The sequence below is a fragment of the Heteronotia binoei genome, chromosome 6 (assembly GCF_032191835.1).
Source record: "Heteronotia binoei isolate CCM8104 ecotype False Entrance Well chromosome 6, APGP_CSIRO_Hbin_v1, whole genome shotgun sequence".
Taxonomy (NCBI): Eukaryota; Metazoa; Chordata; class Lepidosauria; order Squamata; family Gekkonidae; genus Heteronotia; species Heteronotia binoei.
This window is the reverse complement of record NC_083228.1, coordinates 69,601,373-69,624,468: the sequence shown is the minus strand read 5'-3', so window position 1 is coordinate 69,624,468 and position 23,096 is coordinate 69,601,373. Positions and strand designations below refer to the sequence as shown.

At 40.6% G+C, this 23,096-nt stretch overlaps 1 protein-coding gene across 4 annotated transcripts in view; it reads right to left on the bottom strand.

Moving 5' to 3' along the window:
• Positions 1 to 18,011, bottom strand: part of SORCS1 (sortilin related VPS10 domain containing receptor 1) — a 763,613-nt gene extending 745,602 nt beyond the window's left edge. For all 4 annotated transcript variants that reach the window (XR_009555572.1, XM_060241701.1, XM_060241700.1 and 1 more), the window contains exon 1: positions 17,082 to 18,011. Coding sequence is in view for 3 of the 4 variants with exons in the window: in XM_060241701.1 (XP_060097684.1) it covers positions 17,082 to 17,837 (756 nt within the window). In the remaining variant the exon portion in view is untranslated. The remainder of the gene's footprint in view (positions 1 to 17,081) is intronic.
• Between the last annotated feature and the right edge of the window lie 5,085 nt (positions 18,012 to 23,096).

Sequence of the window (23,096 nt, the reverse complement as noted above, 5' to 3'; positions counted from 1 at the left end):
CACCTTGATGACCACTAGCAAAGTACCTTCAAATATCTATTCACCACTATCCTCCATAATTTAGAGATTCTTTCTCTAAGCAATAAGCACCAAAAATGATGACACAGTATAGAAAGCAACTGACTACAACATCTCATATGTCTTTTATCAAAAGAATTTATGTCTTATTCACCCACATTCCTCCTTATTCACTCCACATTCCTTATTCATTCCTCCTTTTCTCCACACATAGCTTCCCAATAGTCTTAGCTTTTCTCAAGAGTTTCTTCCACACAGACCTTTTTCCTACCAAAGGTGGGTGGTGTAGGTATTAATAAAAGGGTAAATCCATTTAGCTAGATTTTATGCTAGTGTAGCCGTGCCTATGCCTGGCAATACCAGGTGCATTTACAGGCAGGAAATAAGAAGTTTCATACAATACATTGACATCACTTTCTGATAAAGACCCATGAAGTCACCATGTCTCCCAATGGTCTAGGAATTTCCCCAATCTATATGGTGAAGGCCACAGAAATTGGGAAAATTCCTAAAGTATTGAAAACATGGTAACCAGAAGTCATTGTGTCACATACACCCCATTTTCTCCCATTGTGAGAGTCAGCAGAATGGGAAGAGCCAGCACATATGGCAAGCCAATTTTAATATGTTCACATCTATATTTACTGAAAAGGGATCTTCACATTATATAAGCAGAACAAGTACAAGTACACAACACTTGATTATCTGATACAGATCAACACATGTGTATCGTTTTGTAGACTTATTAGTAAAGAGATAAAATAACTGGATATTCTAAAGTCCACTATCTTTCAAGTTACAGAGCATTGTACCTTTGGATTGGAGATAACATGTTGCACTATCTTGAATACATTTCAACAAGTAATGATATATTTAAGTCTGTTTGCAAGCCTGAGTTAAAACTCTACTGACGGCAAATTACATTTCCAGGTCAAATCCCTGCGGTCAAATGCCTCTGCAATAATTGTATGATCTTAGCAATAAATGTTATCATTATCACTACTAAAAGGTACCTATGTATAAATTAGACTAAGATAAGTCTCCCACCTACCATTCTTCTATTTTAAAAAATAGTCCTTTAGCATTCACTTGAGCATAAAATTGAATTAGTCACCCGTCTTCACACCCTTCTACATGCTTCAGAAATAATGATATTCTGCCATGTATGTTTACTGAGAAGATCCTATTCAGAAATGCAAAATCTTAAATTAAGATAACCAGAATATTATTCTAAAACGTAGCAATTTTTTGTTCTCTAAACTTTAGCCCTATATATCCTTACATGGAAATAAGTTGCACTGAACAATGTGGAGCTGTTTCCGAATAGATATATAGGAATTTAACCATTCAGTGAACTGGGGAAAATAAACCAACTCTGATACGGAATGGGTGGAAAGGATATTCAGTTAGTTCATCATGAATCCCACAATATCTCATATGAACCATTTCAAAGATGCTACAGTAAAGACTGCAAAGTAGTTTATTCCCATCTGAACACAACCCACACATGAGAGATTTTGGGGGCTTACAATGTAGCTGTCTTATACAGACATAAATATGTGCGCCTCACATCACGTGACTTTATTAAAACATCTGATTCATTTTTTTCAAAAGGCATGGTTAGACACCTCTGAGCATACCAAAGATAACTGTTGTGAACTTGGTTCCCTTTGTTCTAGGATTTATTCTGGATATAAAACCATTGATTCATAAATTATTCTTCTCAAGGCCAAAAACTATAAATCAGCTAGAGGAAATCAAACCCAAGACATTAACAGGAGCCAATTCCAAACTTGTCCTCCTTTTATTATCAATTTATTTTCCAACATAAACTATATTCATTAATATTTTTTTATATTTGCTCAAGTAAATTTCAAGGGATGGTTTATTGTAGTCTTTAAACATTCTGGCTCTAACAACTCTAAGTAAAATTATACCTCTCTAAATCCACAGATTTAAAAGGATGTTTAGGATTGCATTGTAACTATACCCCTTCAGATTACATGGACAAAAGGCCACTTGTCTGAAAGTCCTTCAACATCAAAATAACATCTCATTAAAAGCCTATATCAAAACAACCTACTTACCATTATTTTGTTCAGTTTTCATGTGGTTATAGCATTTGACAATTGTGCTTTCAAGCTAGCAATCCCAAAGTCCTATCACTTACAGTATGGGAAACCTAAGGTAGAGAAGGGTTCCCTAATTAGTTTAAAAACCAAAAGAGTTCCCGTGCTTCCAGATAATCAATCAGTTGGAGTTAATTCACCTATAGTTACTTACACATGAATGAGCTACAGACTCCATGAAAATATTTCTCTCACAATGGACTAATACATCCAATGTTAATATGCATGATTGGCTTCTCTATCCACTTCCTTTTGTGCTGTTCACTCATGAGTTAGCAAATCAGTGCATAACATGAAATTATCTACAACTGGACTTCAAATTATAAGAGACATTAAAAAACAATCTGTCAGATGCTTGTTGCTAAGCAGAGAACTACCTAGTCCTTGTGGCAAATATTATCAATGGTTTGTAGTTCTGATATCCAAACACCAGCAAGCTCTGCATGCATTACAGCCACCCCAATCACTTCAGCCAACTCATCAGTGTATGTCCTTTTTGCGTTGACATTAAGAGCACAGTGATGGGAAACTTTATATAATATGCCAAAGCATTGCAAGTTGCTTCAATTTCATTTCATCTGAAGGTCACAGATCTGAAATGCAACCATTTTAACACACCACTTCTCAATGAAACTGTAAGAAAAGGTTTTAGCTCTACGTTAGTTAGTTTATCCTTATATCAAAATTGCTTATATAATTTTAGAAAAAAGCTGTCCCCTGACTAGAGGTCCCATTCCTCCTGGTAGGGGTGAAGTATACTCAGTCTCCCATTGCCCACTGCCACTTGGTGAGGCAGTGGAAGAATTTAAACACACACATTCCACTATATCACTTCTATGGGAAAAAACTGTGACATTGCGTAGCTCTAAGAATTACCAAGAGTTTCTGGCAATTCCTAAAGCCACATGGGGCAGTTCTAGAAATTGCCATAAACTGCTGTTTTACCATAGAGTTTCCAGTGATAGAGCTACTTCAGTTGTTTTTTTTAACCCTGTTGTTATGCTCCATATATTTCCTCTCAAGTATGGGGGGCCTCAATTAATTATTCTCAGAATTCCACAATTAGGAAAGGTACATTTACACATTTATCTCCAATTCTGACATTTATTTCCTTCACTATGTTTCCCCCAGAATAAAACCCAAACAAATGATAACCATATAAATTAAGCTTGTTATTCCTGTTTGATCCTTGAATCTATTAAACATCTTCACTATGCTTACTACTAACCCTCTATCTGTATGTATGGACTGGTAACTTCCGTATCATTATATCTGAAGCAGAACCCACACACATGAAAGCTTATACCTTGAATAAAACTTTGTTGATCTAAAAGGTGAAACTGAACCCAAACTTTGTTCTGCTGCTTCAGACCAACATGGCTACCCACCTGAATGGATCAGAACTAGGTTTGTTTCAACATACATTCTGCATCCACAAGTGGACAGACAAATACCTAAGTCTGCAATCAGACGAGCTGTTGGATCTGATGTTGTTGCTGTTACCCTCTTATTTAAATTTCAAACACCATCATCAGTATCCTGCTCCCCATTCATCATTCCCCCTCCTCACCCCACTTTCTGTGAGTTTTTTGATGCTGGGGGAAGTCCACAGTCCTTACAGATGTAGCTGGTTTCACTACATATTTCCAGATGTCTGAACTCTCAGTTGCGATCTCAAGCCATTTGAGAAGTCTGAATCTTCCCTTACTTTTTCACTCCTTTAAAATAAAATCAGTTAGCAAATGTGCACATCATCAGATCTTTGCGGCAGGGTTGTGAATCACTGCTTGAACATTTCAGTGCTCAGGTATTCCATCAGGATTGGAAGCTCCTGGAGGTTCTTATAGAATGACAAATTCAAGAAAAATGACCTTTTTGCCATTTCTTGCAGTAGGGCAGTGCTCGAAATAGTCCCTATTTAGGCTCCCATATAAGCAGTCAAGATTCCACCCCTGGAGCTTTACTCCAAGCCACTTTGTAATATTGATCTGGCAGGTAAACTCTATGGGGAGAGAAAAAGAGAAAACTTCCCTATGAAATGAGTGGGAAAAGGAGTAAGGTCAGGTGGGAAAGGGAGTATTTTCTAATAGGGAAATACAGTTGTATAGGAACCAATGATCACTGTACTTGGTGGAAGGATTGCGGAGCTGTCAAAAAGGAGCTGGTGCTTTGGCTACGAGCTTATGCACATGCGTTAAAAACAAACAAAATGATGCTGCCTGCTCAACCACTCCGTGGTTATCACACAGAAAGTAACTGAATGGTCAACCATGAGGTGAGTGGGTGGAGCAGTAGGTTAAGGGTGGATGTTTAGATAAAATTCTCCAGCACAAAAAAAAATAAGGATCAAATTAACTGTCCTCAAAACATGCTAAGCCTGTCATCTGACTGCAGCCTAAGTTCCCAACATCTACTACTACAGCATGCTGCCTCTGAACATATTTTATGTTCCTTATTTTATTTACTTCTTTTATACCCTGCTAACTAGTGACCCAAAGTGTTTTACATCATTTTCCTATCTTACAATTTATTCTCACAACAACCTTGATCCAGGATAGTCTGAGGTGATGTTATTGGCCCAAAGTCACCCATCAAGCTTCCATAGGAGGGCTGGGATTTGCTCCTGGACTGTGAGTTGGCAATTCCTAAAAATTGGGGGGTGGAACCTTACAAGGACAGGGTTTAGAAGAAGGAGGAATCTCAGCATGGTATAGAGATTGAGTCCAATCTCTAAAACAACCATTTTCTCCTGGGGAATTGATCTCTGTAGTCTAGAGATTAGTTGTGATTCTGGGATCCAGGGCGTGTGTGTGTGTGTAAAAGGCCCCGCAAGAGCAAAAGCCCATAAATAAACAACATAAGGTCAACTATCTGTGGATATTTTTTTTCAAAGTCAGTCTCCCAGCTAAAGGACCCAGTGTTTCCACAAAGGACTACAGGTTTATCTTCTTGGTTCAGTCCCAGATTGGTTCTCCCCAAGACCATGAATAATCTTTCTTTCATTTATTTTTATCACCACATAGCTATTCTCAAAAACATATATATATTTAAAATACACAGTTCCCATGTATGTATGTGTGTGTGTGTGTATACACACACGAACTGTATATTTTAAAAAGCTAGCTGTGTAACATCGGGGAAAATACTGCCAGAGATGGATCATGACACAGGGAGAATTATGGCAGCCATATGATTTGGTTCTGGAACATGAAAGGCTTCTCTGGGAGGAAAAGAGGGGTTTTTTTTAAAAATTATTTCAAGGCTAGTTGCAGTTTGTGTTGCCTTATCTCAGCTGAATGCTTCCGTCCTATAGGATTTTGTTTTGTATCAATAAGGAGCACAAATGTACTCACATTTTGAGAGTACATAGAATAGCATAGTGTGAATCTATTGTGAAAAAAGGCAAAAGGAAAACCTTTGGGAATGTTATTTTGTGTTTGATGGTACTGTGGCTTTTATATCCACTGTTGGCAGCTGTTTCACTTTTACTCCAAAGGAAAAAGACCCCATTAATTTTGATGTAAGTTTCTGTAAAGCCACAACAAACTGTAGCACAGACTGGTCGAACGTAAATACATAGAAGAACCCTGCATGCACTTCATATCTAGTCAATGTTTCTCCCACATTCTGATAGTTTTTTGTCCAATTCACAATAAGGTCATATTTTTAGTTTTTCCTGGATTATATCCTTTGCTTCCTCCTGGTGAGATACCTTCCATTGAATGAAAACTCCTTCCACACAGGAAGGTTTCCTGCCTTGAATAGACTCCTCTTCTAATAGAAAGGCTGGCTGATCCTCCTACCAAAAGCAGACCCTTTGATTAGATTTACTGTCCTGTATCTCCACTTGTTGGAGAACAAAATGAAGCCAGGCAAAGGCTAATAGAGTTTTGTCAAGAGAACAAGCTGGTCATAGCGAACACCCTCTTCCAACAACCTAAAAGGCAACTCTACAAGTGGACATCACCTGATAGGCAACACAGAAATCAGATTGATTATAAACTCAGTCAAAGATGGAGAAGCTCCTTACAGTTAGCAAAAACAAGATCTGGAGCTGACTGGCTCAGATCATGAGCTACTCATCACAAAATTCAGGTTTAAACTGAAGAAAACTGGGGAAGCCATTAGGCCATTCAGGTTTGACCTTGATCATATCCCTTATGAATATACAGTGGAAGTGAAGAATAGATTTAAGGAACTAGAGTTGATAGACAGAGTTCCTGAAGAACTATGGACAGAGGTTCATGACATTGTACAGAAGGCAGCTATCAGCACCATCCCAAAGAAAAAGAAATGCAAGAAAGCAAAGTGGCTGTCTGATGAGGCTTTACAAATAGCTGAGGAAAGAAGGAAAGCAAAAGGCAAAGGTGAAAAGGAAAGATTCACCCAACTGAATGCAGATTTCCAGTGAACAGCAAGGAGAGATAAGGAGGCCTTCCTGAAGGAACAATGCAAAGCAATAGAGGAAAATAATAGAATGGGAAGGACAAGAGATCTCTTCAAGAAAATTGGAGAAATCAAGGGAACGTTTCATGCAAAGATGGCCATGATAAAGGACAAAAATTGGTAGGGACCTAACAGAAGCAGAAGAGTTCAAGAAGAAGTGGCAAGAATACACAGAAGAATTATACAAGAAGGCTCTCAATGTCTCGGACAACCATGACAGTGAAATTGATGACCTTGAGCCAGACATCCTGGAGTGTGAAGTCAAATGGGCTTTAGTAAGCATTACTAACAACAAAGTGAGCGGAGATTATGGTATCCCAGTTGAGCTATTCAAGGTCCTAAAAGATGATGCTATTAAAGTGATGCACACATTATGTCAACAAATTTGGAAAACACAACAATGGCCACAGGATTGGAAAAGATCAGTTCACATTCTGATCTCAAAGAAGGGTAATGCCAAGGAATGTTCAAACTATCGCACCATTGGACTCATTTCACATGCCAGCAAGGTCATGTTAAAGATCCTACAAGCTAGGCTTCAGCAGTATGTAGATCGGGAACTACCAGAAGTTCAAGTTGGGTTTTGAAGAGGCAGAGGAACTAGAGATCAAATTGCCAACATTTGATGGATTATGGAGAAAGCACAGGAGTATCAGAAAAACGTCTATTTCTGTTTCATTGACTATGCTAAAGCCTTTGATGGTGTGGATCACAACAAACTGTGTCAAGTCCTTAAAGAGATGGGAGTACCAGACCACCTCACATGCCTCCTCAGAAACCTGTATGAGAGTCAAGAAGCAACTGTCAGAACGGGATATGGAACAACTGATTGGTTTAGAATAGGAAAAGGAGTTCGACAAGGATGTATATTGTCACTCTGCTTATTTAATTTATATGCAGACTACATCATGTAAATGCTGACCTGGATGAAGCAGAAGTCGGAATTAAGATTGCCGGGAAAACCATCAACAACCTTAGATATGCAGATGACACTGCTGTAATGGTAGAAAGTAAGGAAGATCTAAAGAACCTCTTGTTGAGGGTGAAAGAGGAGAGCACAAAAGTTGGCTTGAAACTCAACATCAAAAAAACTAAGATCATGGCATCTGGCCCCATCACTCCTTGGCAAATAGAAGGGGAAGTAGTGACAGACTTCACATTTCTGGGATCCAAGATCACTGCAGATGGTGACTGTAGCCATGAAATCAAAAGATGTTTGCTCCTTGGGAGGACAGCTATGGTGAACCTGAGCAGTATAATAAAAAGTAGAGGCATCATCCTGCCAACAAAAGTCCGTATAGTCAAAGCGATGGTATTCCCAGTAGTAATGTATGGCTGTGAGAGCTGGACCATAAGGAAGAGAAGACTCTTGAGAGTCCCTTGGACTGCAAGAAGATCAAATCAGTCAATCCTAAGGGAAATCAACCCAGACTATTCGCTGGAAGGTCAGATGCTGAAGCTGAAGCTCAAATACTTTGACCACCAAATGAGAAGGGAGCACTCCCTGGAGAAGATCCTGATGCTAGGAAAGGAAGAGGGCAAAAGAAGAAGGGGATGGCAAAAGATGAGATGGCTGGACAGTATTACTGCTGTAACAAACATGAATTTGAGCAGACTTCGGAGGTTGGTGGAAGACAGGAGGGCCTGGCATGACTATGTCCATGGGGTCGCAAGGAGTCGGAATTGACTGTGCGACTGAACAACAGTCTCCACTTGGTGTTGAGGCATTACGCAGGGGGGAAAAAATACCATGCAGGAATATTCTTATGGCTGATTTATCACTTGATGACAATAATATGAACGAATGCCTGGCATGAATGAATGAACCATTATAGATCAATCACTACAGAGGGAGTGTTCAAATCAATCCAAATGCAATGTGTTTAAGTGCAATCAGTGTACAGCATGTTTATGCCATCTGTTACTGTATAAGTGAAATTATTTGTGCTTCAAAAATAGAGTAGCCTCCGACATTCTCTTCAATAAAGCAAACATAAGCTGACCTAGTATACAAATTTAGAGATTCACATTATTAAGGAATTCAGAGTTCAATTCTTATGCTTGAGAATGAATAAGCTTTATAGAATTGCAGATATAAATTCCCAAAAGCTCGGTGGTTCTACACAGAATGTTTGTACACCAATAAATAAAGTTGTGTCATTGTTCTGTTATTCACCTTGCCTTTTCAATACCAACAACAAAGGATCTTATTACACAGCTTTTCTTTTGAACAATTTCTTGGACTTATTATGTAGACATAATTCCAGACCTCTTTTGAGGGGGAGTATTTGGGGGAAATCACTCTTTTTGGCTGTAAACTTAATGAAGCAGATATCAGGAAAATAATGTTACCATTTCCTAGCCTTTGCTGCATTAGATGGCATGATATATTTAAGCAGATTAATGAGAATATGTACATCAGATATGTGCCTGCATTAATGGATAAAAATATGGAGCAGAGGCCAATCAGTGGCTATTAGCCACAGTATATATGTGTATGTGTGTGTGTGTGTATGTATGTGTGTGTGTGTATATATATATGTATATACACACACACACATATTGGCCACTGTGTGACACAGAGTGCTGGACTGGATGGGCCACTGGCCTGATCCAACATGGCTTCTCTTATAGCCCACTGCATATATATTTTTAAAAAGCATTTTATTAAACAAATAAGCCAAGATATACTATTTGTTCTAATAGTTACAAACACAAGCAGTGCCATTTTGATTCTCTTCTTTTAACCATTAAAAAAGTAAGATGCCATCATTTTATTTTATTGAGATGTACATCTTACCTTTCCACCAGTGGTCTCCAAGGTGGCTATTTACAACTTTCTATAGACATAATATTTACGATGCCTAACTCTTCTGACATCTAAATTAAAATACATAGTAAGGTATTGTATTATTATTCCTTTCTTACTTCAGGGACATCATAATGCTTCTCCAATAAACAGCAGACAATTTTGTAGAGCTGTGGAATTTCCCATAGGTGGATAACCTTTTTTACACAGGTAGATAACCTACTTAGAGAAAGTTATCTTCATTCAAAGACATCTGTTTAATCTGAATACCTTATTTTTCAAATAATACCTCAGCTCACTGTCTAATTCGCCCCTTAGTTTCAAACATTTTCAAGCAAGAGCAAGATGAATTTAACTTCAATTTTTCATGCTAACATAGCCTAAGCATCCTATGCTTGTTTCAGTGCACTCATACTACTTTCTCAGTAGTAAAGTACACCTCTTGATTGTATGAGGTTTAGAGTATAAAGCTCTGGTAAGTTGACTGTTTTCTGTATATAAGAAAACCTGTGATTTATGTTGTTTTTCAATCTATGCCAATAAAGGTATTGAGAGACTATGCACATTTATTAAGAAAGTCTGAGTTTAATGGGGCTTACTTCCAAGTACGTATGGCTAGAATAGCAGCCTTCTGTCCCTAGCAAGAACACTGGAAACAAATGTTTGGCATTCCAGTCATCTCCAAATATCCTGAGCAGCCCCCACATTTCTCATAGTACTCTGAGAATACAGATCTGGTCCCAGGCCTGCCAGATATAAAAATCCCACTTCCTCCTCTGGGCATGGGTTTACCTCATTGCAGGTCTGCATCGGGTACTAAAGTCCTTATGTGAGAGGATGTTTCCTCATGCCTCTCTGCCTGGAGATGCCTGCCTTCCACTTGAGGCCAAGATGTTCCTTAACCTGTTGTTCCAGGTCTCAGATATCCGTCTTTTCCACGTTTTGTCTTTCTGTGGCAAAGGAAGGTGAACCATCAGCATTTTTTTTTTGAAGTTGCACAGCTGAGTGCTTGGCCAGACCTCCAGCTGAAGCACTGGCCTATGCCTGCAGTGTCACATTCTGGTTACCACTGTTCCCTGCAAGGTCCTCATAGCAAAGTACCATATACCCCATTAAAACTGTCCATGAAGATCTCTTGCCTGCATAACAATGATTTCCTAAATTAGTGTTTTACCTCCATTATATGTAAACTGCCTTCTACTGAACAAGATGACTGCAGCACAAGATGAAATTCAGAAGAACCATGAGGCATGACTTGACTTAACAGCTCTATATCTGAAAACAGCAGGAGAACATTTTCAATAATCAAGAAAACAGACTGTAAACTAATATAAAACCCATTGTATAGAAAACCACATAATGGGTTGGATCTGCTTACAGAGGCTCATTTTTCAGATGGAAGGAGCCTTCCGATAACACAAAAGGTACCTACATCAATGGAAGAGCCTTTTGTATTAAGAGAAGTGGCTTTCCATAGGAAGAGACTCCCTCAATGTCTATATGCCAAAGATCCAATCTTACTCTGTGAGAATATGGAGTAGCATTATATCTATAGATCACCTATAAATACCACTAAAACTATCCAATTCCACTGTCATATGCACAACTGCTTCATAACATGGGGAAACCGGCAATAAAACGTTGTGCAATGTGTTGTGACTTTGGAAAGGTTAGCAAAGGTTTTCCCTTTTCTTTCCCCCCATTCCCTTACTAATAGGAAGGCTCCTGCTTCAGGAACTTGGGAGTCCCACTCTGTAACCTTTGAGGTAGCCAGGCCATTGTTCTTCCACAGGCTCCCACTGTTCCTTGACTGTGCCTTAGTAAGTTCCGGCCCTGCTTCCCTCTTGTTTGCCAGCAGCTCCAGTGGTAGCTTGGGAAGCTGTGACCCTACCATCCCTTTTTTTGGCAGCAGTCCTGGTGGCAGTGGGGCTGGTTCCTGGAGCAGTGGTCTCAGCGGCAGCAAGGATGGCTCTTGGTGTGGCAGACCTAGCAGCAGCCGGGATGGCTATTGTCACTGTGACTTCCCTTGCAGCTCCAATTGCTTATCCCAGCAGTCCTAGTGGTGGTGTAGGCAGCAGCAGGGATGGTTCTTTGTGCAGCAGCTTCCCTTGAGGACTCCAGTAACTTTCCCCATGCTTCTGTAAGTACATTCTCTGCTCATGTGTAGATAATGCAGTTATACTTTTGGGATAATTTAAAAATCCCCCATATACTTTTTTAAACATGTAATATTTTTCAGCATACCTGGGGAATGCAGGGGAGTGCCCCAAGTGTGCAGAAACATCTCTTTACCCTCCAGATGCCCCCTATTGGCAAAAATAAGTATCCATACATAGGGTGCATAGTTGGGAATGGGGTATATAGATAGGTAAGGAATCCAAACTATTCTATAGCTAACTGTGCTAGCTCCAGACATGCCAAATTACTATTTAACAAAATTCAATTGTTGTGTACTCTATGGAAAGTTATAAAAGTTGGTTTTATTTCCAGGTGTTATAAATGTAATATGCCTATTTCAGAATTGACTTGAAGTATAAGGCAATTCCTACTTATGTAAGAAACTGCTGATATAAGAGATTAACAGTGCAATCATTTACAGAGTTATTCTAGCCTAATGCCATTGAGTTCAATGGGCTTAGACTGGAATAACTCTGCATTACACTATAAATTAAAAACAGGCCTTCATACAACCGTAGATATATGCCATTCATTCTGCAACACCAGAGGTAGGGTACTAATATCCCTCTGCTACAGGTAGAGTGATACATATTTTAGATAAATCTGAATGTATGAATCTTCCCTCGGTGTCCTAATCACTACTTCCTTTAACTGAATCTAAATATTACTAAAGGAGAAATATCAGCCATTAATGTCACCAGTTAATCCAGAAATGTCCTACCACCATGGAAAAGTTTGTTCCATTTATTCCTTTTATCTATCAAATAACAGTATCCAAATAAAAAGATTTTTAACATACACTGAATTAACATGGTTTGCATTCTGTAAGCATTTTTATACATGCCAGGTCCTATGGGGAAAACTTCATTGAACAAGGCAGAGTTGACTCAGCTATGTGAAGTGGCACTGCGACTTCCACAATGCTCCATCCCATGTATTCCTTAGTTAGTGTTGCATATATACCAAATTTCAGCTTTTATGTTAGAGTGGAGGCACCTTAACCATTTTGTAGATACTTAGTATCTTCCATTTTGAAGCAGTAATGTACAAATGTGTCATTTTCAATTCATTGAGGTTTTTAAAGTAATTAAATTGTGTTGGTTCTACCTGGAGCAAATTTCAGCTTTCTAGCTAATATGATAGTATCTTAACTATACAATGATATATAGGTCAAATATTGAGGAAGAGATGCACAAATGTAACACTTCCAGTTTTGTCCAGTAATTAGGATACTTGTGGACTACATGCATACAAAATGTTAGGTTTCCTCTGTAAGTTAACCAGTTCCAAGATTAACCTAATCTATTTAGGTATGTGTCCCCTGTAGCTAAGGTAATGTGCTTCCAGTAAACAAGCCATATGATGCTCCCCATGGAATGTGCTCAAGTCAGAATTGTACCATAAATTTGATGCTGTTTAGACAGAGGTGCATTGCTATATAATTTGTTGCACAGAATTTCTATAGTACAAAAAGTAGAATCATGGACAAAAAAATGTAAGAGAGCTCTTCCTGTTAGCTTCCAATTGGTTCTACATTCAACTGTACAGTTGTTCTGAATGTTGTGCATATTTCACCAGTTGCACTTCCAGTTACTGTACAACATAAAGGAACCCTAAGTTCCAGTTATTACTTAGAGTAATAAGGTTGCCATTTTGGGGGGGAGGGTTGCCTTTAACAGGTGCATAATAAGCAGAAACTCAAGAGGAGCAGTTGTCTAGGAATGCATATGCAGCAATGTGGAAAGGCTTAATAAATGTGTATATAATATTTATCTGAAGTTTTTTAAACACTTCATATCCATCATCACAACAGTTTATTATTTCCTCCCCCAAATTAGCAATGAAGAACGTGGAACAAGTGCAGTTTGCCTAAGATCACTCAGTGGGCTCCTAGTTGAGTTAGTTATGATAAAACCATAGACTCCCCTCTTACAGTGCAGTGCAATCCTAAACAGAGTTGTAGCCTTTTAACTCTATTGAAGTCAATAGGTTTAGGTGAACATAACTCTTCTTAGGACTGTATGGTTAAGCAAAACATCTCTGAATATATGAGACAACTGCACACAAACAGTGGTGGTTCTACCACATAAAAAGTGGCAAAAAACTAGTTTTTATGCTGTCTGTTGTGGAACCTTCTGTCTCCTCTTAGAATGTCTCCAATTGAAATGTTCTTATAGTATTGAACTGAATGTGAGCTGAGGTTTTAAAATTTTAACTTTCTTTGTAAATATGTTTTGAATGTTTAATGTTTCAAATGTGCTTTAACTGAGAAGACCAATGGCTAGGGACAATAAACATGAACATATAAAAAAGGGATAAACAGTTGGCAGACTAGGATCTGGAGCAACTCCTTTCTTTGCAACCTCTTTCCCACCATTAGGTTGGGATAAAAAGACTTGGGTATCTCCATTGCTACTTGTCTGAAAAAGGCAGCTTTGACTCTCAAATGCTTATAACCCAAAACATTGGTCTCTAAAGTGCTGCTGTTCTCAAATCTAGCTGAGATGGAGCTAAAGTCCAAATTACATGGATCCAAATGAGACACAAAGAATTGCTTATGATCTCTGGAAGGCAACATGATTCCAGACTGTAGCATGGTACAGAGTTTTTCTTTGGCTTCCCTCCTTCAAATGAAAGGAGTTTCCAAAGATACAGCAACAGCAACCAATGCTTTTTTTTTTTTTAGCAGGAACACACAGAAATGCCGTTCTAGCTGCCCTAGCATCAGGGAGTATGGCTTAATATGTAAATGGTTCCTACTGGGCTTTTTCTACAAAAAAGCCCTTTGTGAAACAATGGTGATGTCAGGGGTGTGTCCTAATATGCAAATGAGTTCCTGCTGTGCTTTTTCTACAAATGAACAAACAAAAAGTCCTGGCAGCAGCCACTGTAGGATCAAGGTGACTATTAAGCATTATAGTTTCTTTTCTTCCCCCTTGAGGGTTTCCTGATCTCCCCTTCTCTTTCTTCCTCCCCAAAGCTTTCCTTCATTTCTTTTTATTTCCATTCTGCAATTATTTTGGTAAGCATGGAGGGAGGTATTGTGTCTGGCTCTACTTACTACAGTAGCTCACTCCACCCCCCCCTTAAAATTCCAAAGGTCCCCATGGGCTCAAAAAGGTTAAGGACCCACGCTCGAAACAATAATATATCTAACACAACTTTTAAAATTTATAATTCCTGAAACAACAGAGACATCTGGTCAAGATGACACCTTGTACTTCAGACTGTTCAAGCCACTGATACCTCATAAAGTAACCTTGATTTTGCCAGTGAGGATGACTCAGCAAATTCTGTCCATGTGTTACTCCCAGAAGAAATGTCACAATGATTGTGAAATGGCATGCTTTTTTAAAAAAAAACACACACAACTTATTGAAAACACACAGTAATTCACAATTCCCTTCTTACAATATTATTACTGTGACCTGAGCAATACAACACTCAGCTCAACTGGTATAGCCCTGTGTTGGCTTTAAAGACAAGCAATCTTCAAGGGATATGATTTGAAGACATTTCTTCACTTACATGGAAAGAAGGGCTGCCATAAAGGTAAATTGGAATGTAGCCTTTTATTATCCACATCATTGTTATGGCCAAAATTACACATTGTTTGAATTTAAAAACTTTATCAACGCTCTTCTGTACTTCAACCTCAGAATGTCTAATCAACGCTTTCCATACCCTATTTTTAAGTTGTAAGCTATTGCTAAGGAAAATAAATCAATGCACTAGCAGTGAGAAACTTGTTCAATCAGTTTTAAGAGTCCAGAGTTCAAACTGAAAGACTGGCTTTAATGGCACTGTATCCAAGATCTGATAGCCAAAATTGGATAGAAAGGAGAAAGGTCCTAGAAATTTGCAAGAGGGAGAATCGTACTTACATTATTGGATTAAAAACTTCCTGAAAAGCCTCTAAAATTATAGCCTAGTCGATGAAAATTGAATCCTCTAGATGAGTTTACAACAGCCACATGGACACTAATGCATGCAATTATTTATGTTCATGCATCCAAAAATTATCAATATTAAATCACAAAAAAATCCCAAAAAGTTTTAGAATGGCACATGAAAGTTTAAATGTATTACTTGGAATAAACCATCTATCCTGTATATAAGAAACAACTCCTTTCTCCCCCCCCCCCCCTGTGTTCTTGGCACCTCTTATATTTCCTTTAGCCTTCATTTTAACTTTTCATAAGGGAAAAAAACTAGTTCTCAGGGATCCGAATTAAACACAGCCCCACTTCACATTGCAATTTGCAAAATCTAAAAGCCAGTTTAATACTTAGACAGGACTGGGAATGAACGTAGCTTAATTTATCTGGATGAGTCCTCACCATGCCAACACAAAACATCAAGGAAGGCTTAAATTACCTCATTTTTCAAAGAATATCTGAATTAAAAAGGCATTGGGTTGCTTTGGATACACAGAAGCGGGGAAAGCTGATTCTAAACCACAGGAAGAATCAAAAGAACAACAGGTGAACGAAAGCCCTTATCCTAAAACTGAAGTCTCATTTTTATACAAATGGACACTTCAGTGCCCCCAGGGAAAGCACAGGGGCAAAGTAGAGCAGTCTTCAGCTGCAAACTTGAGCTCTTTTCATGTGCTTGCAGAAAAGGGAAGGCTTGAAGGGAGATTCTAAAACTAGCATGCCTTTGATCAAAACTGAACTGTGATTGCTCATGACACAATCTATTAAATTAAAACTAGAAGAGGACTAACTCCTGACAGAGTAGACACTGAGAGACACTTTCTACCCCAGTGTCCCACTCAGGAAAGACAGCTCTTTAAATTTTTCAAAACCAGTCAGTAGTACAGGATTTCTTGATGACAGAAGGAATGAAAAATTGTTCATGGCCTTGGAAGCAAGGAGGAGAAAGGCAGAACCATGCAATACTGCCTATTTAAATATATGTCATGGCATCAACAATGGGAAGGCAGGGATGAAACTGATTGGAGGGGGGTGTCAGTTAAGATATCTGGCCTCAGCTATAGCTTCTCTAATAATTCCATCCCTCACTCTTATAGTTCAGGTTAACATTTCTGCCACTGGTTTTGCCTATAAAGCATTTCAGGATTGAAGTTTCCCATGCTTCTCTTTCTTATTAAAATGACGACCAATATTTATCCCTTACACAATTAAACTTAATTTCTTTCCAGACAAGTACGCACCCTTCCCCACTTTCAGTACACAAAGACAAGTTTTGTGCCATGTTTAAACGCACTGAGATGCAATTCAAGGGAGTGCCAAGTGGAGCAGGAAACTTTCTGCTCCAAAGAAGAAGCCACACGGAAGCACTTCAGACACAACAAGCCCGAGACCCCGCCAGAGCAAAACGACAATGAATAGCAAAACTGTCGGAAGCGGTGGGATGGCTAGACTAGCTCGTGCTTTCTGGAATCTGCTGGTGTGCACAACATTAGGGCTTGGAACCTGGCTGAACTGCTGCCTCCCCCCTCCCCAACATCCCGGACTTGGTTTCAATCTACTCACGCTGCTGTTGTGACCCGACCAGTGCACCATAGCTTGGTTATGCGCCGAATCCCCTGTGAGGGCAAAGGTCGTGCTAGTCAATTTCAGCTCCTCCAGCCGAAAGCGCGTGGCTTTCCCCTGCAGCTGCTCCGCCGGTGCCCGGCTCTCCAGCTGCGGGTCTCTTTCAGCAGGAGCTCCTCTAGGCTTCCGGCTCTGCTGCCTCGTCCAACCTGCCCTGCTTTTTCTTAGCCAGCCGAGGGGCGCCGACCGGGCAGCACGGGTGGCCTCAGAGGAGCGCCGCTCTTTATCCCCGGGGGACCGCGGAGAATCAGAACGGAACTTGGAGCGGGTGGGCTTATCAACATCCGAGCGCGACAGTCGGAAGCTGATCGGCGCCTCGGAGGGCTCGCCGGACAGTTTCCTCGATCCCATCGGTCTCCGTGGCTCCAGGCTGGCATATTTCTCCCCAGCGGTCGCAGAAGCGAATAAGGTTCGATCCCCAGCATCTGCCACCTCCTGCCCATGACCAGGCTGCCTCTCACCTCTTTTCTCCACAGATAACCTCCATGCCTCCTCGCCTTCTCGTCTTGTCCTCAAATGTATTAATAATCCTTGCTGAGGTTGCTGCCGCTGCTGCTCGTGTAACTGCACCTGCCAATGGCACGATCTGCAAGTGATTTCTGCTCCGGCAAAGCCAAAAGTAAGGATCAAAAGCCATGTCCAGGCGGCTAGCAGAGCCATCTGCCAGCCTGGGTACCAGCCAGTAACTTTTCCCATTGCTCCTAATGCTGATGAGGGAAAAGGAGAGAGTCTATGCGAGAGATGCAAAATGGGAAGAGAGTTGGGGGGCTGCAGATGTGTTGGCTTTTCTGCCAGAAGACCGCAATAACTCCATAGAAGTTTCAGACACAGTCGTATTTGATGCAGTTCGAGGAGAAGAGAAAAACTGCTTTCTTTCGGGTTTCCCCTTAAAGCTGGCGTCGCTGATCAGGCTTTTGATGGAAGGGAAAGCCACAACCACATGGGGGAGGAGCTGAATTAAAGAGACCGAGCCAGAGAGCGCGCAAGCAAGCCGTGGTTGGTGATTTCTCCGGGTTTGCTTTTGTGGAAGTCACAAAATCGCCTCACTCTCCCCCGCCTTCCCCCTCCCTCTGTTTCCTCGCCAATCGCTTGTACTCGCTGGGATTTTCTCGTAAATAGCTTCTAAGCGCGGGCGATCCATTCACTTCCAGCCACCCGCCGCAACTTTTTCATTCTCTCCACCATCTGAAGCACCGGGCTTATATCTTTGCACCACCCGTTGCCTTATTTCTCGGGGAAGATTACAGAAATATTTCCAAAAGGCATGAAAATAAACACAAATATGCTCGATAAAACGGATTTTTAAAATAAAAACAAATTCTTCTGATCCCACTGTCTTCAACTAAACTCTGTTCAGGATTTCCTTTTTTAGGATTGCTAACAGACCTAGAGGAAAACGCCATGGCCCTTAATGGAAGCTTAATACGTAGAAATGGGCAGTCAAAAGCAATTAAACTTTTATTAAAGGGGCAGGACAATTTTCTCAAGACTGACAGCATCCCTATTTGCACCATGAGGCTGAAAATCATAAAAGCTCTTTTTATGACAGCAAGTCCTACTGAATGAAATAGAGCTTATTTCTGTGTATACCTGCTTAGGATTGCTTTGTGTGTAACTCTATAGTGGTTAAAAGAGGAACTAAAAATTACTTCGGATGGGAGGGAGGACATGGTGAGTGCAAGGCTCCAGCATTTCAAAGTGCGATGGAGTGCCAACAGTGGCAGTAAATCATCCTAATAAGCATAACATATGGTGTGGAATATGACTGGCATGCGCACACACTTAAGTTGCATTCCTGTACACCCACCGGGGTAGTAAGCCCCATTAAATGCAGAGGAACTTACTTCTAAGTGAACATAGATTCTGCACAGCTGTGATGCTAAACATATTTCCCTACATTTTGTCCTGTAAAACTCACTCACTTTGAAGTAAACCTGATCAGGATTGCCCAGAATTCTAAGGAGCACAACAAATTTGATATTTCTTCATCAGAATGACTCCTCTTGTGTCCCCCGGGATACTCACAACCTTCAAGGGGCACCTTTGCTGAAGTCAAAGTTGCCAACACTCACCGTATAACTCTGCAACTTGAATAGTAACTGTCAAGCTGAATTGAAACAAATAAATCACTCAAATATTGCCAAGATCTGCTTGGATTAAAACTGTCAAGAATGGAAATATGGTTTGAGGAACAGAAAAGTGGCAAGAGGATTGCAGAGAAATTTCTACTTTCTAATGAGTATGCCCTGTCGCTCCAAATGGCAAGTAATATATAGCCCAGTACTAGAGCCCCTCTTTGAACATTTTATTTTCCCCCTTGAGCATTTGGTTTCCCCTTGTCAAATATTCTATAGTGTTAATCATCTGAAAGTCTATGTTTACTCCCCTTCTACCTATTCCACATTAAGATTTTGAAATGCAAGTAGTCATTAATGAAGCATACACATGCTTATATACCCATGAGTACTATGCATAAAATATTGTATAAAATGTTAACACCACTGAAATCAATGCAAGTCTTTATAAATGAATGTACAGCATTTTTGCTCACAACTGTTTTCCACAAATAATGAATTCTTTGCATGCCATTTTCTTTTGAGGTAACTTCCTGCATCTGTTTCGGTCCATATGTACATATTGAATTCTTGCTGATGACTAGGGTTGCCAACTCCAAGTCAGAAAATTCCTGGAGATTTGGAGTGGAGCCTGGAGAGGTCAGATTTTAGAGAGGGTTGGAGCCTCAGAGCTGCCATTTCCTCCATTGGGACTGATGTAGTCTGGATGTCAGTTGTCATTCTGGGAGATATGCAGCCCCCTCCCCCCAGGTTGACAACCTTAATGAGGACCCATGGCTAACAGGTATATATACATGTTGGAACAGACACATGCTACTCCTTCAAATGTAACAGCGTATATCAAGTGCTCATTCTTTGCCTGCAAGAAGTAAAGTGGCCATGAAGGTAAATTCTCACGTGACACCAAAAAAGCCCTAGAAGGCTTCCTTTTGCACTTTGTGACATGAATTAATTCCTTAATGTGATAGATAAAGTGGAAGAGAGATGTTACAAAAATATAAAATACATTCTGATCAATATAGATGTATAAGTTAGCAGTGTAATTAATTTGGCTGCCTAGCATTTATTTATTTAATTAATTTACTTTAGCTTTTTATTCCACCCTCTTCACAAGTGGACTCATTTTATTTTCTATATCACATAAAAAATGATGTATTCCTAAACTTGCTGCCTTTTATGGACTCCTGTATCTTTAAGAGCTATATATCACATGCTGAACCTTTTCTCAAAAAAGAGGAGCAGTGTTGTATTTCTTCCTGCTATGTGGTTGTTAAAGGCACAAGCCCATAAAATGGTGGCAATCCTACGTACAGCTTATGCCTTAAGAAGGCTGTGTACTTAAAGATCTTGAGGATGATGTTACTACTTATTTATATCATTTTATAGTCATTTACATGTTTTGACTTCTCCAAAATCTGGATAAGTCATTTGATGAGGGTACTGAATTCCTGGTTTCTAGTTCCTCTTATAGAAACACACCATAGGCTTACAGGTCCCACTGACCCCCAAAAAAGTTTACAAACAGTAGTGTTGATACATCCTTAGTTTGCTCAAACTGCGTCAAACAGGACTCTGAAGAGATAGCATAAGAAAACTAACTAAATAAAATGTTTTTACAAGCATTCATTAAGACTCGAAGTATGTGTTTGTGTGTGCTGCTCACCAATCAGTTTTAAACTCTTCACTATTTTAGTTTGCATCCTGAAATAGGCTTATGTAGTTTCCTTATTGCTGGTGTGGCTGCTCAAAAGCATATTTCAATGTTCAGTCTTCTTGTTGTTGCAATCATTAACCAGTGGAACTAGTGCTCATCAGTAATCATTATGGCTTTCAAGTGTTGACATAATGCTTTGACAGCCATATACCACACGTAATGCTTATTGGTAAACAGTAGTTCCACTGGTTAATAATAACTGGAAGAAGATTGAAAATTGAAATATGCTTTTGTCAACCCAAAACATACATAGAAATTTGCCAACCTTGTGCTGCTATCAATGTGTGGATGTCTTGTGGCTTTTCAGTCATATACTTTATGTATGTAGGAATACTTTGGAATTGTAAAGCACTGGATAGTAAAAATTTTGGACTTTTGAACAATAACAAACTAAGAGGAACGGATCCTTCATGACAGTGCACAGACCAGCTTATGCAGGACCCTAAAACAATCAATTACCAATAGTATTTAACCATGCTTGACATTGGGAGGTATGTCAAGTATGCCAAAGCGGTCGCCATCACCTTCCCCCGCCTGAATACGGCCAGCTGTTTCTTGGGAGGGAGGGAGCCCCCTTCACTGCACGAGGAGTTGCCAGGTCCACAGGCTCGAAGGCGCGGCAAAGCAGCCCTGCGCAAGGCGCCTCTTCCAAGCCCCTGCCGCCTCCCGGCCCAGCCGCCGCCTGCTGCTCCTCCCCCCCCCCAGGGCCCAGCGGAGCATCCCAGCAGTAGGCCCGGGTGGGCGCCCCAGCAGCAGCAGGCCGCACAAGGCCCTCCTCTTCCTCCGGGCCGCCGGGCACCTTTGCGCGCCCGGTCGGAAAAGCAGCAGCAGCAGGGGCTGCATCGTCCCGTCACCCCCGCGGCCCTGCTCGGCCTCTCCCTGCCTGCCTGCAAGCAGTGAGTAGCGGGGCGGCGCAGACAGAGCGTGTGAAAAGGTGGAGGGTGTGAAAAGGAGGGTGTGACACACAGAGCGTGTGACAAGGAGGGTGGAGGCAGGCCAGGAGCGTGGTGAGCCGCGAGTCTGGGTCCTAGAAAGACCCAGATTCGCGGCTCACCACGCTCCTGGCCTGCCTCCAGCCTCCCCTTCTCTGATTTTACCTCAGAGGTGGAGTGGAGCGGGCGATGCCGCTGCGCTGCCGTCTCTTCTCCGTAGCTGCTCCTCCGAGATGGGCTCAGGCTGCGCCCATCTCGGAGCAGCAGCTACGGAGAAGAGGCGGCAGCAGTGTCGCCCGCTCCGAGAAGGGGGGGCTCGCCACACTCCTTGGCGCCGTTTCCCCCCTCCCCCGCTTCCATTTTTTGGGGGAGCGGGGGAAGAGGCTGGAAATCCTGGGGTCCCCCACCAGGGCGGGAGGGTTGGGAAGCCTAATTAACTCCTATATCTGTGTGTTCATATAGCCACATGACAACAAACTCCATTGTTGAGGAACTTATATGTCATTCATTAATCCTACAAGAAGTTTCCATTATTTGAGTGCAATTTATACTGGGCTGCATTTTAAGGCCACTTATTTATTTTTAAGTATTTCCATTCTCAGGTTCACTGCAGAGTATTTCAAACTGATATTTATTTAAAAATTCCCATCATAATTATTTTATTACTTGCCCTTAAATATTCTCTGGTTTAGCAGCATTGGGAATTTCAACAAGTGATAACAAGGAAGGTAGAACAGTGGGATTAATTGAGGTTTCACAGTACTTTCAGTGCAAGTTGAAATAATGAAGTATTATTTGTAATCTGACTGGCAGGGCCTCAACTACTCTTCTGTAAACCAATTATCTTCTTACTGGCTTGAACTTCTTGCAGATAAATGATCACTATTACTAGCATAATCTGTGAACAATTAATAATAAATGTTCAGAAACTGTACAGCTTTTCCCATCTCTTTTAATTTGTTGCTTGGTGTTATCACTGTCTTGAAAACTGGAAAACTGAAGAATGAAAGATTATGCCCTATGACTTGCTCCAAAAGTCACTTTCAAACCAGATCTATAATTAAGGATGAGATGAATTTATGTTCGAATATCAGTTGATGGATGGAAAATACGGGAGAGACCTGGGTTCCATGTCCTACTGGTAGGCCTTCTGGGACATCTGGTTGGCACAGTGAGAAACTAAATGCTGGTCTGATAGATCACTGATTTGACCCAGCAGAGCTATTCCTATATT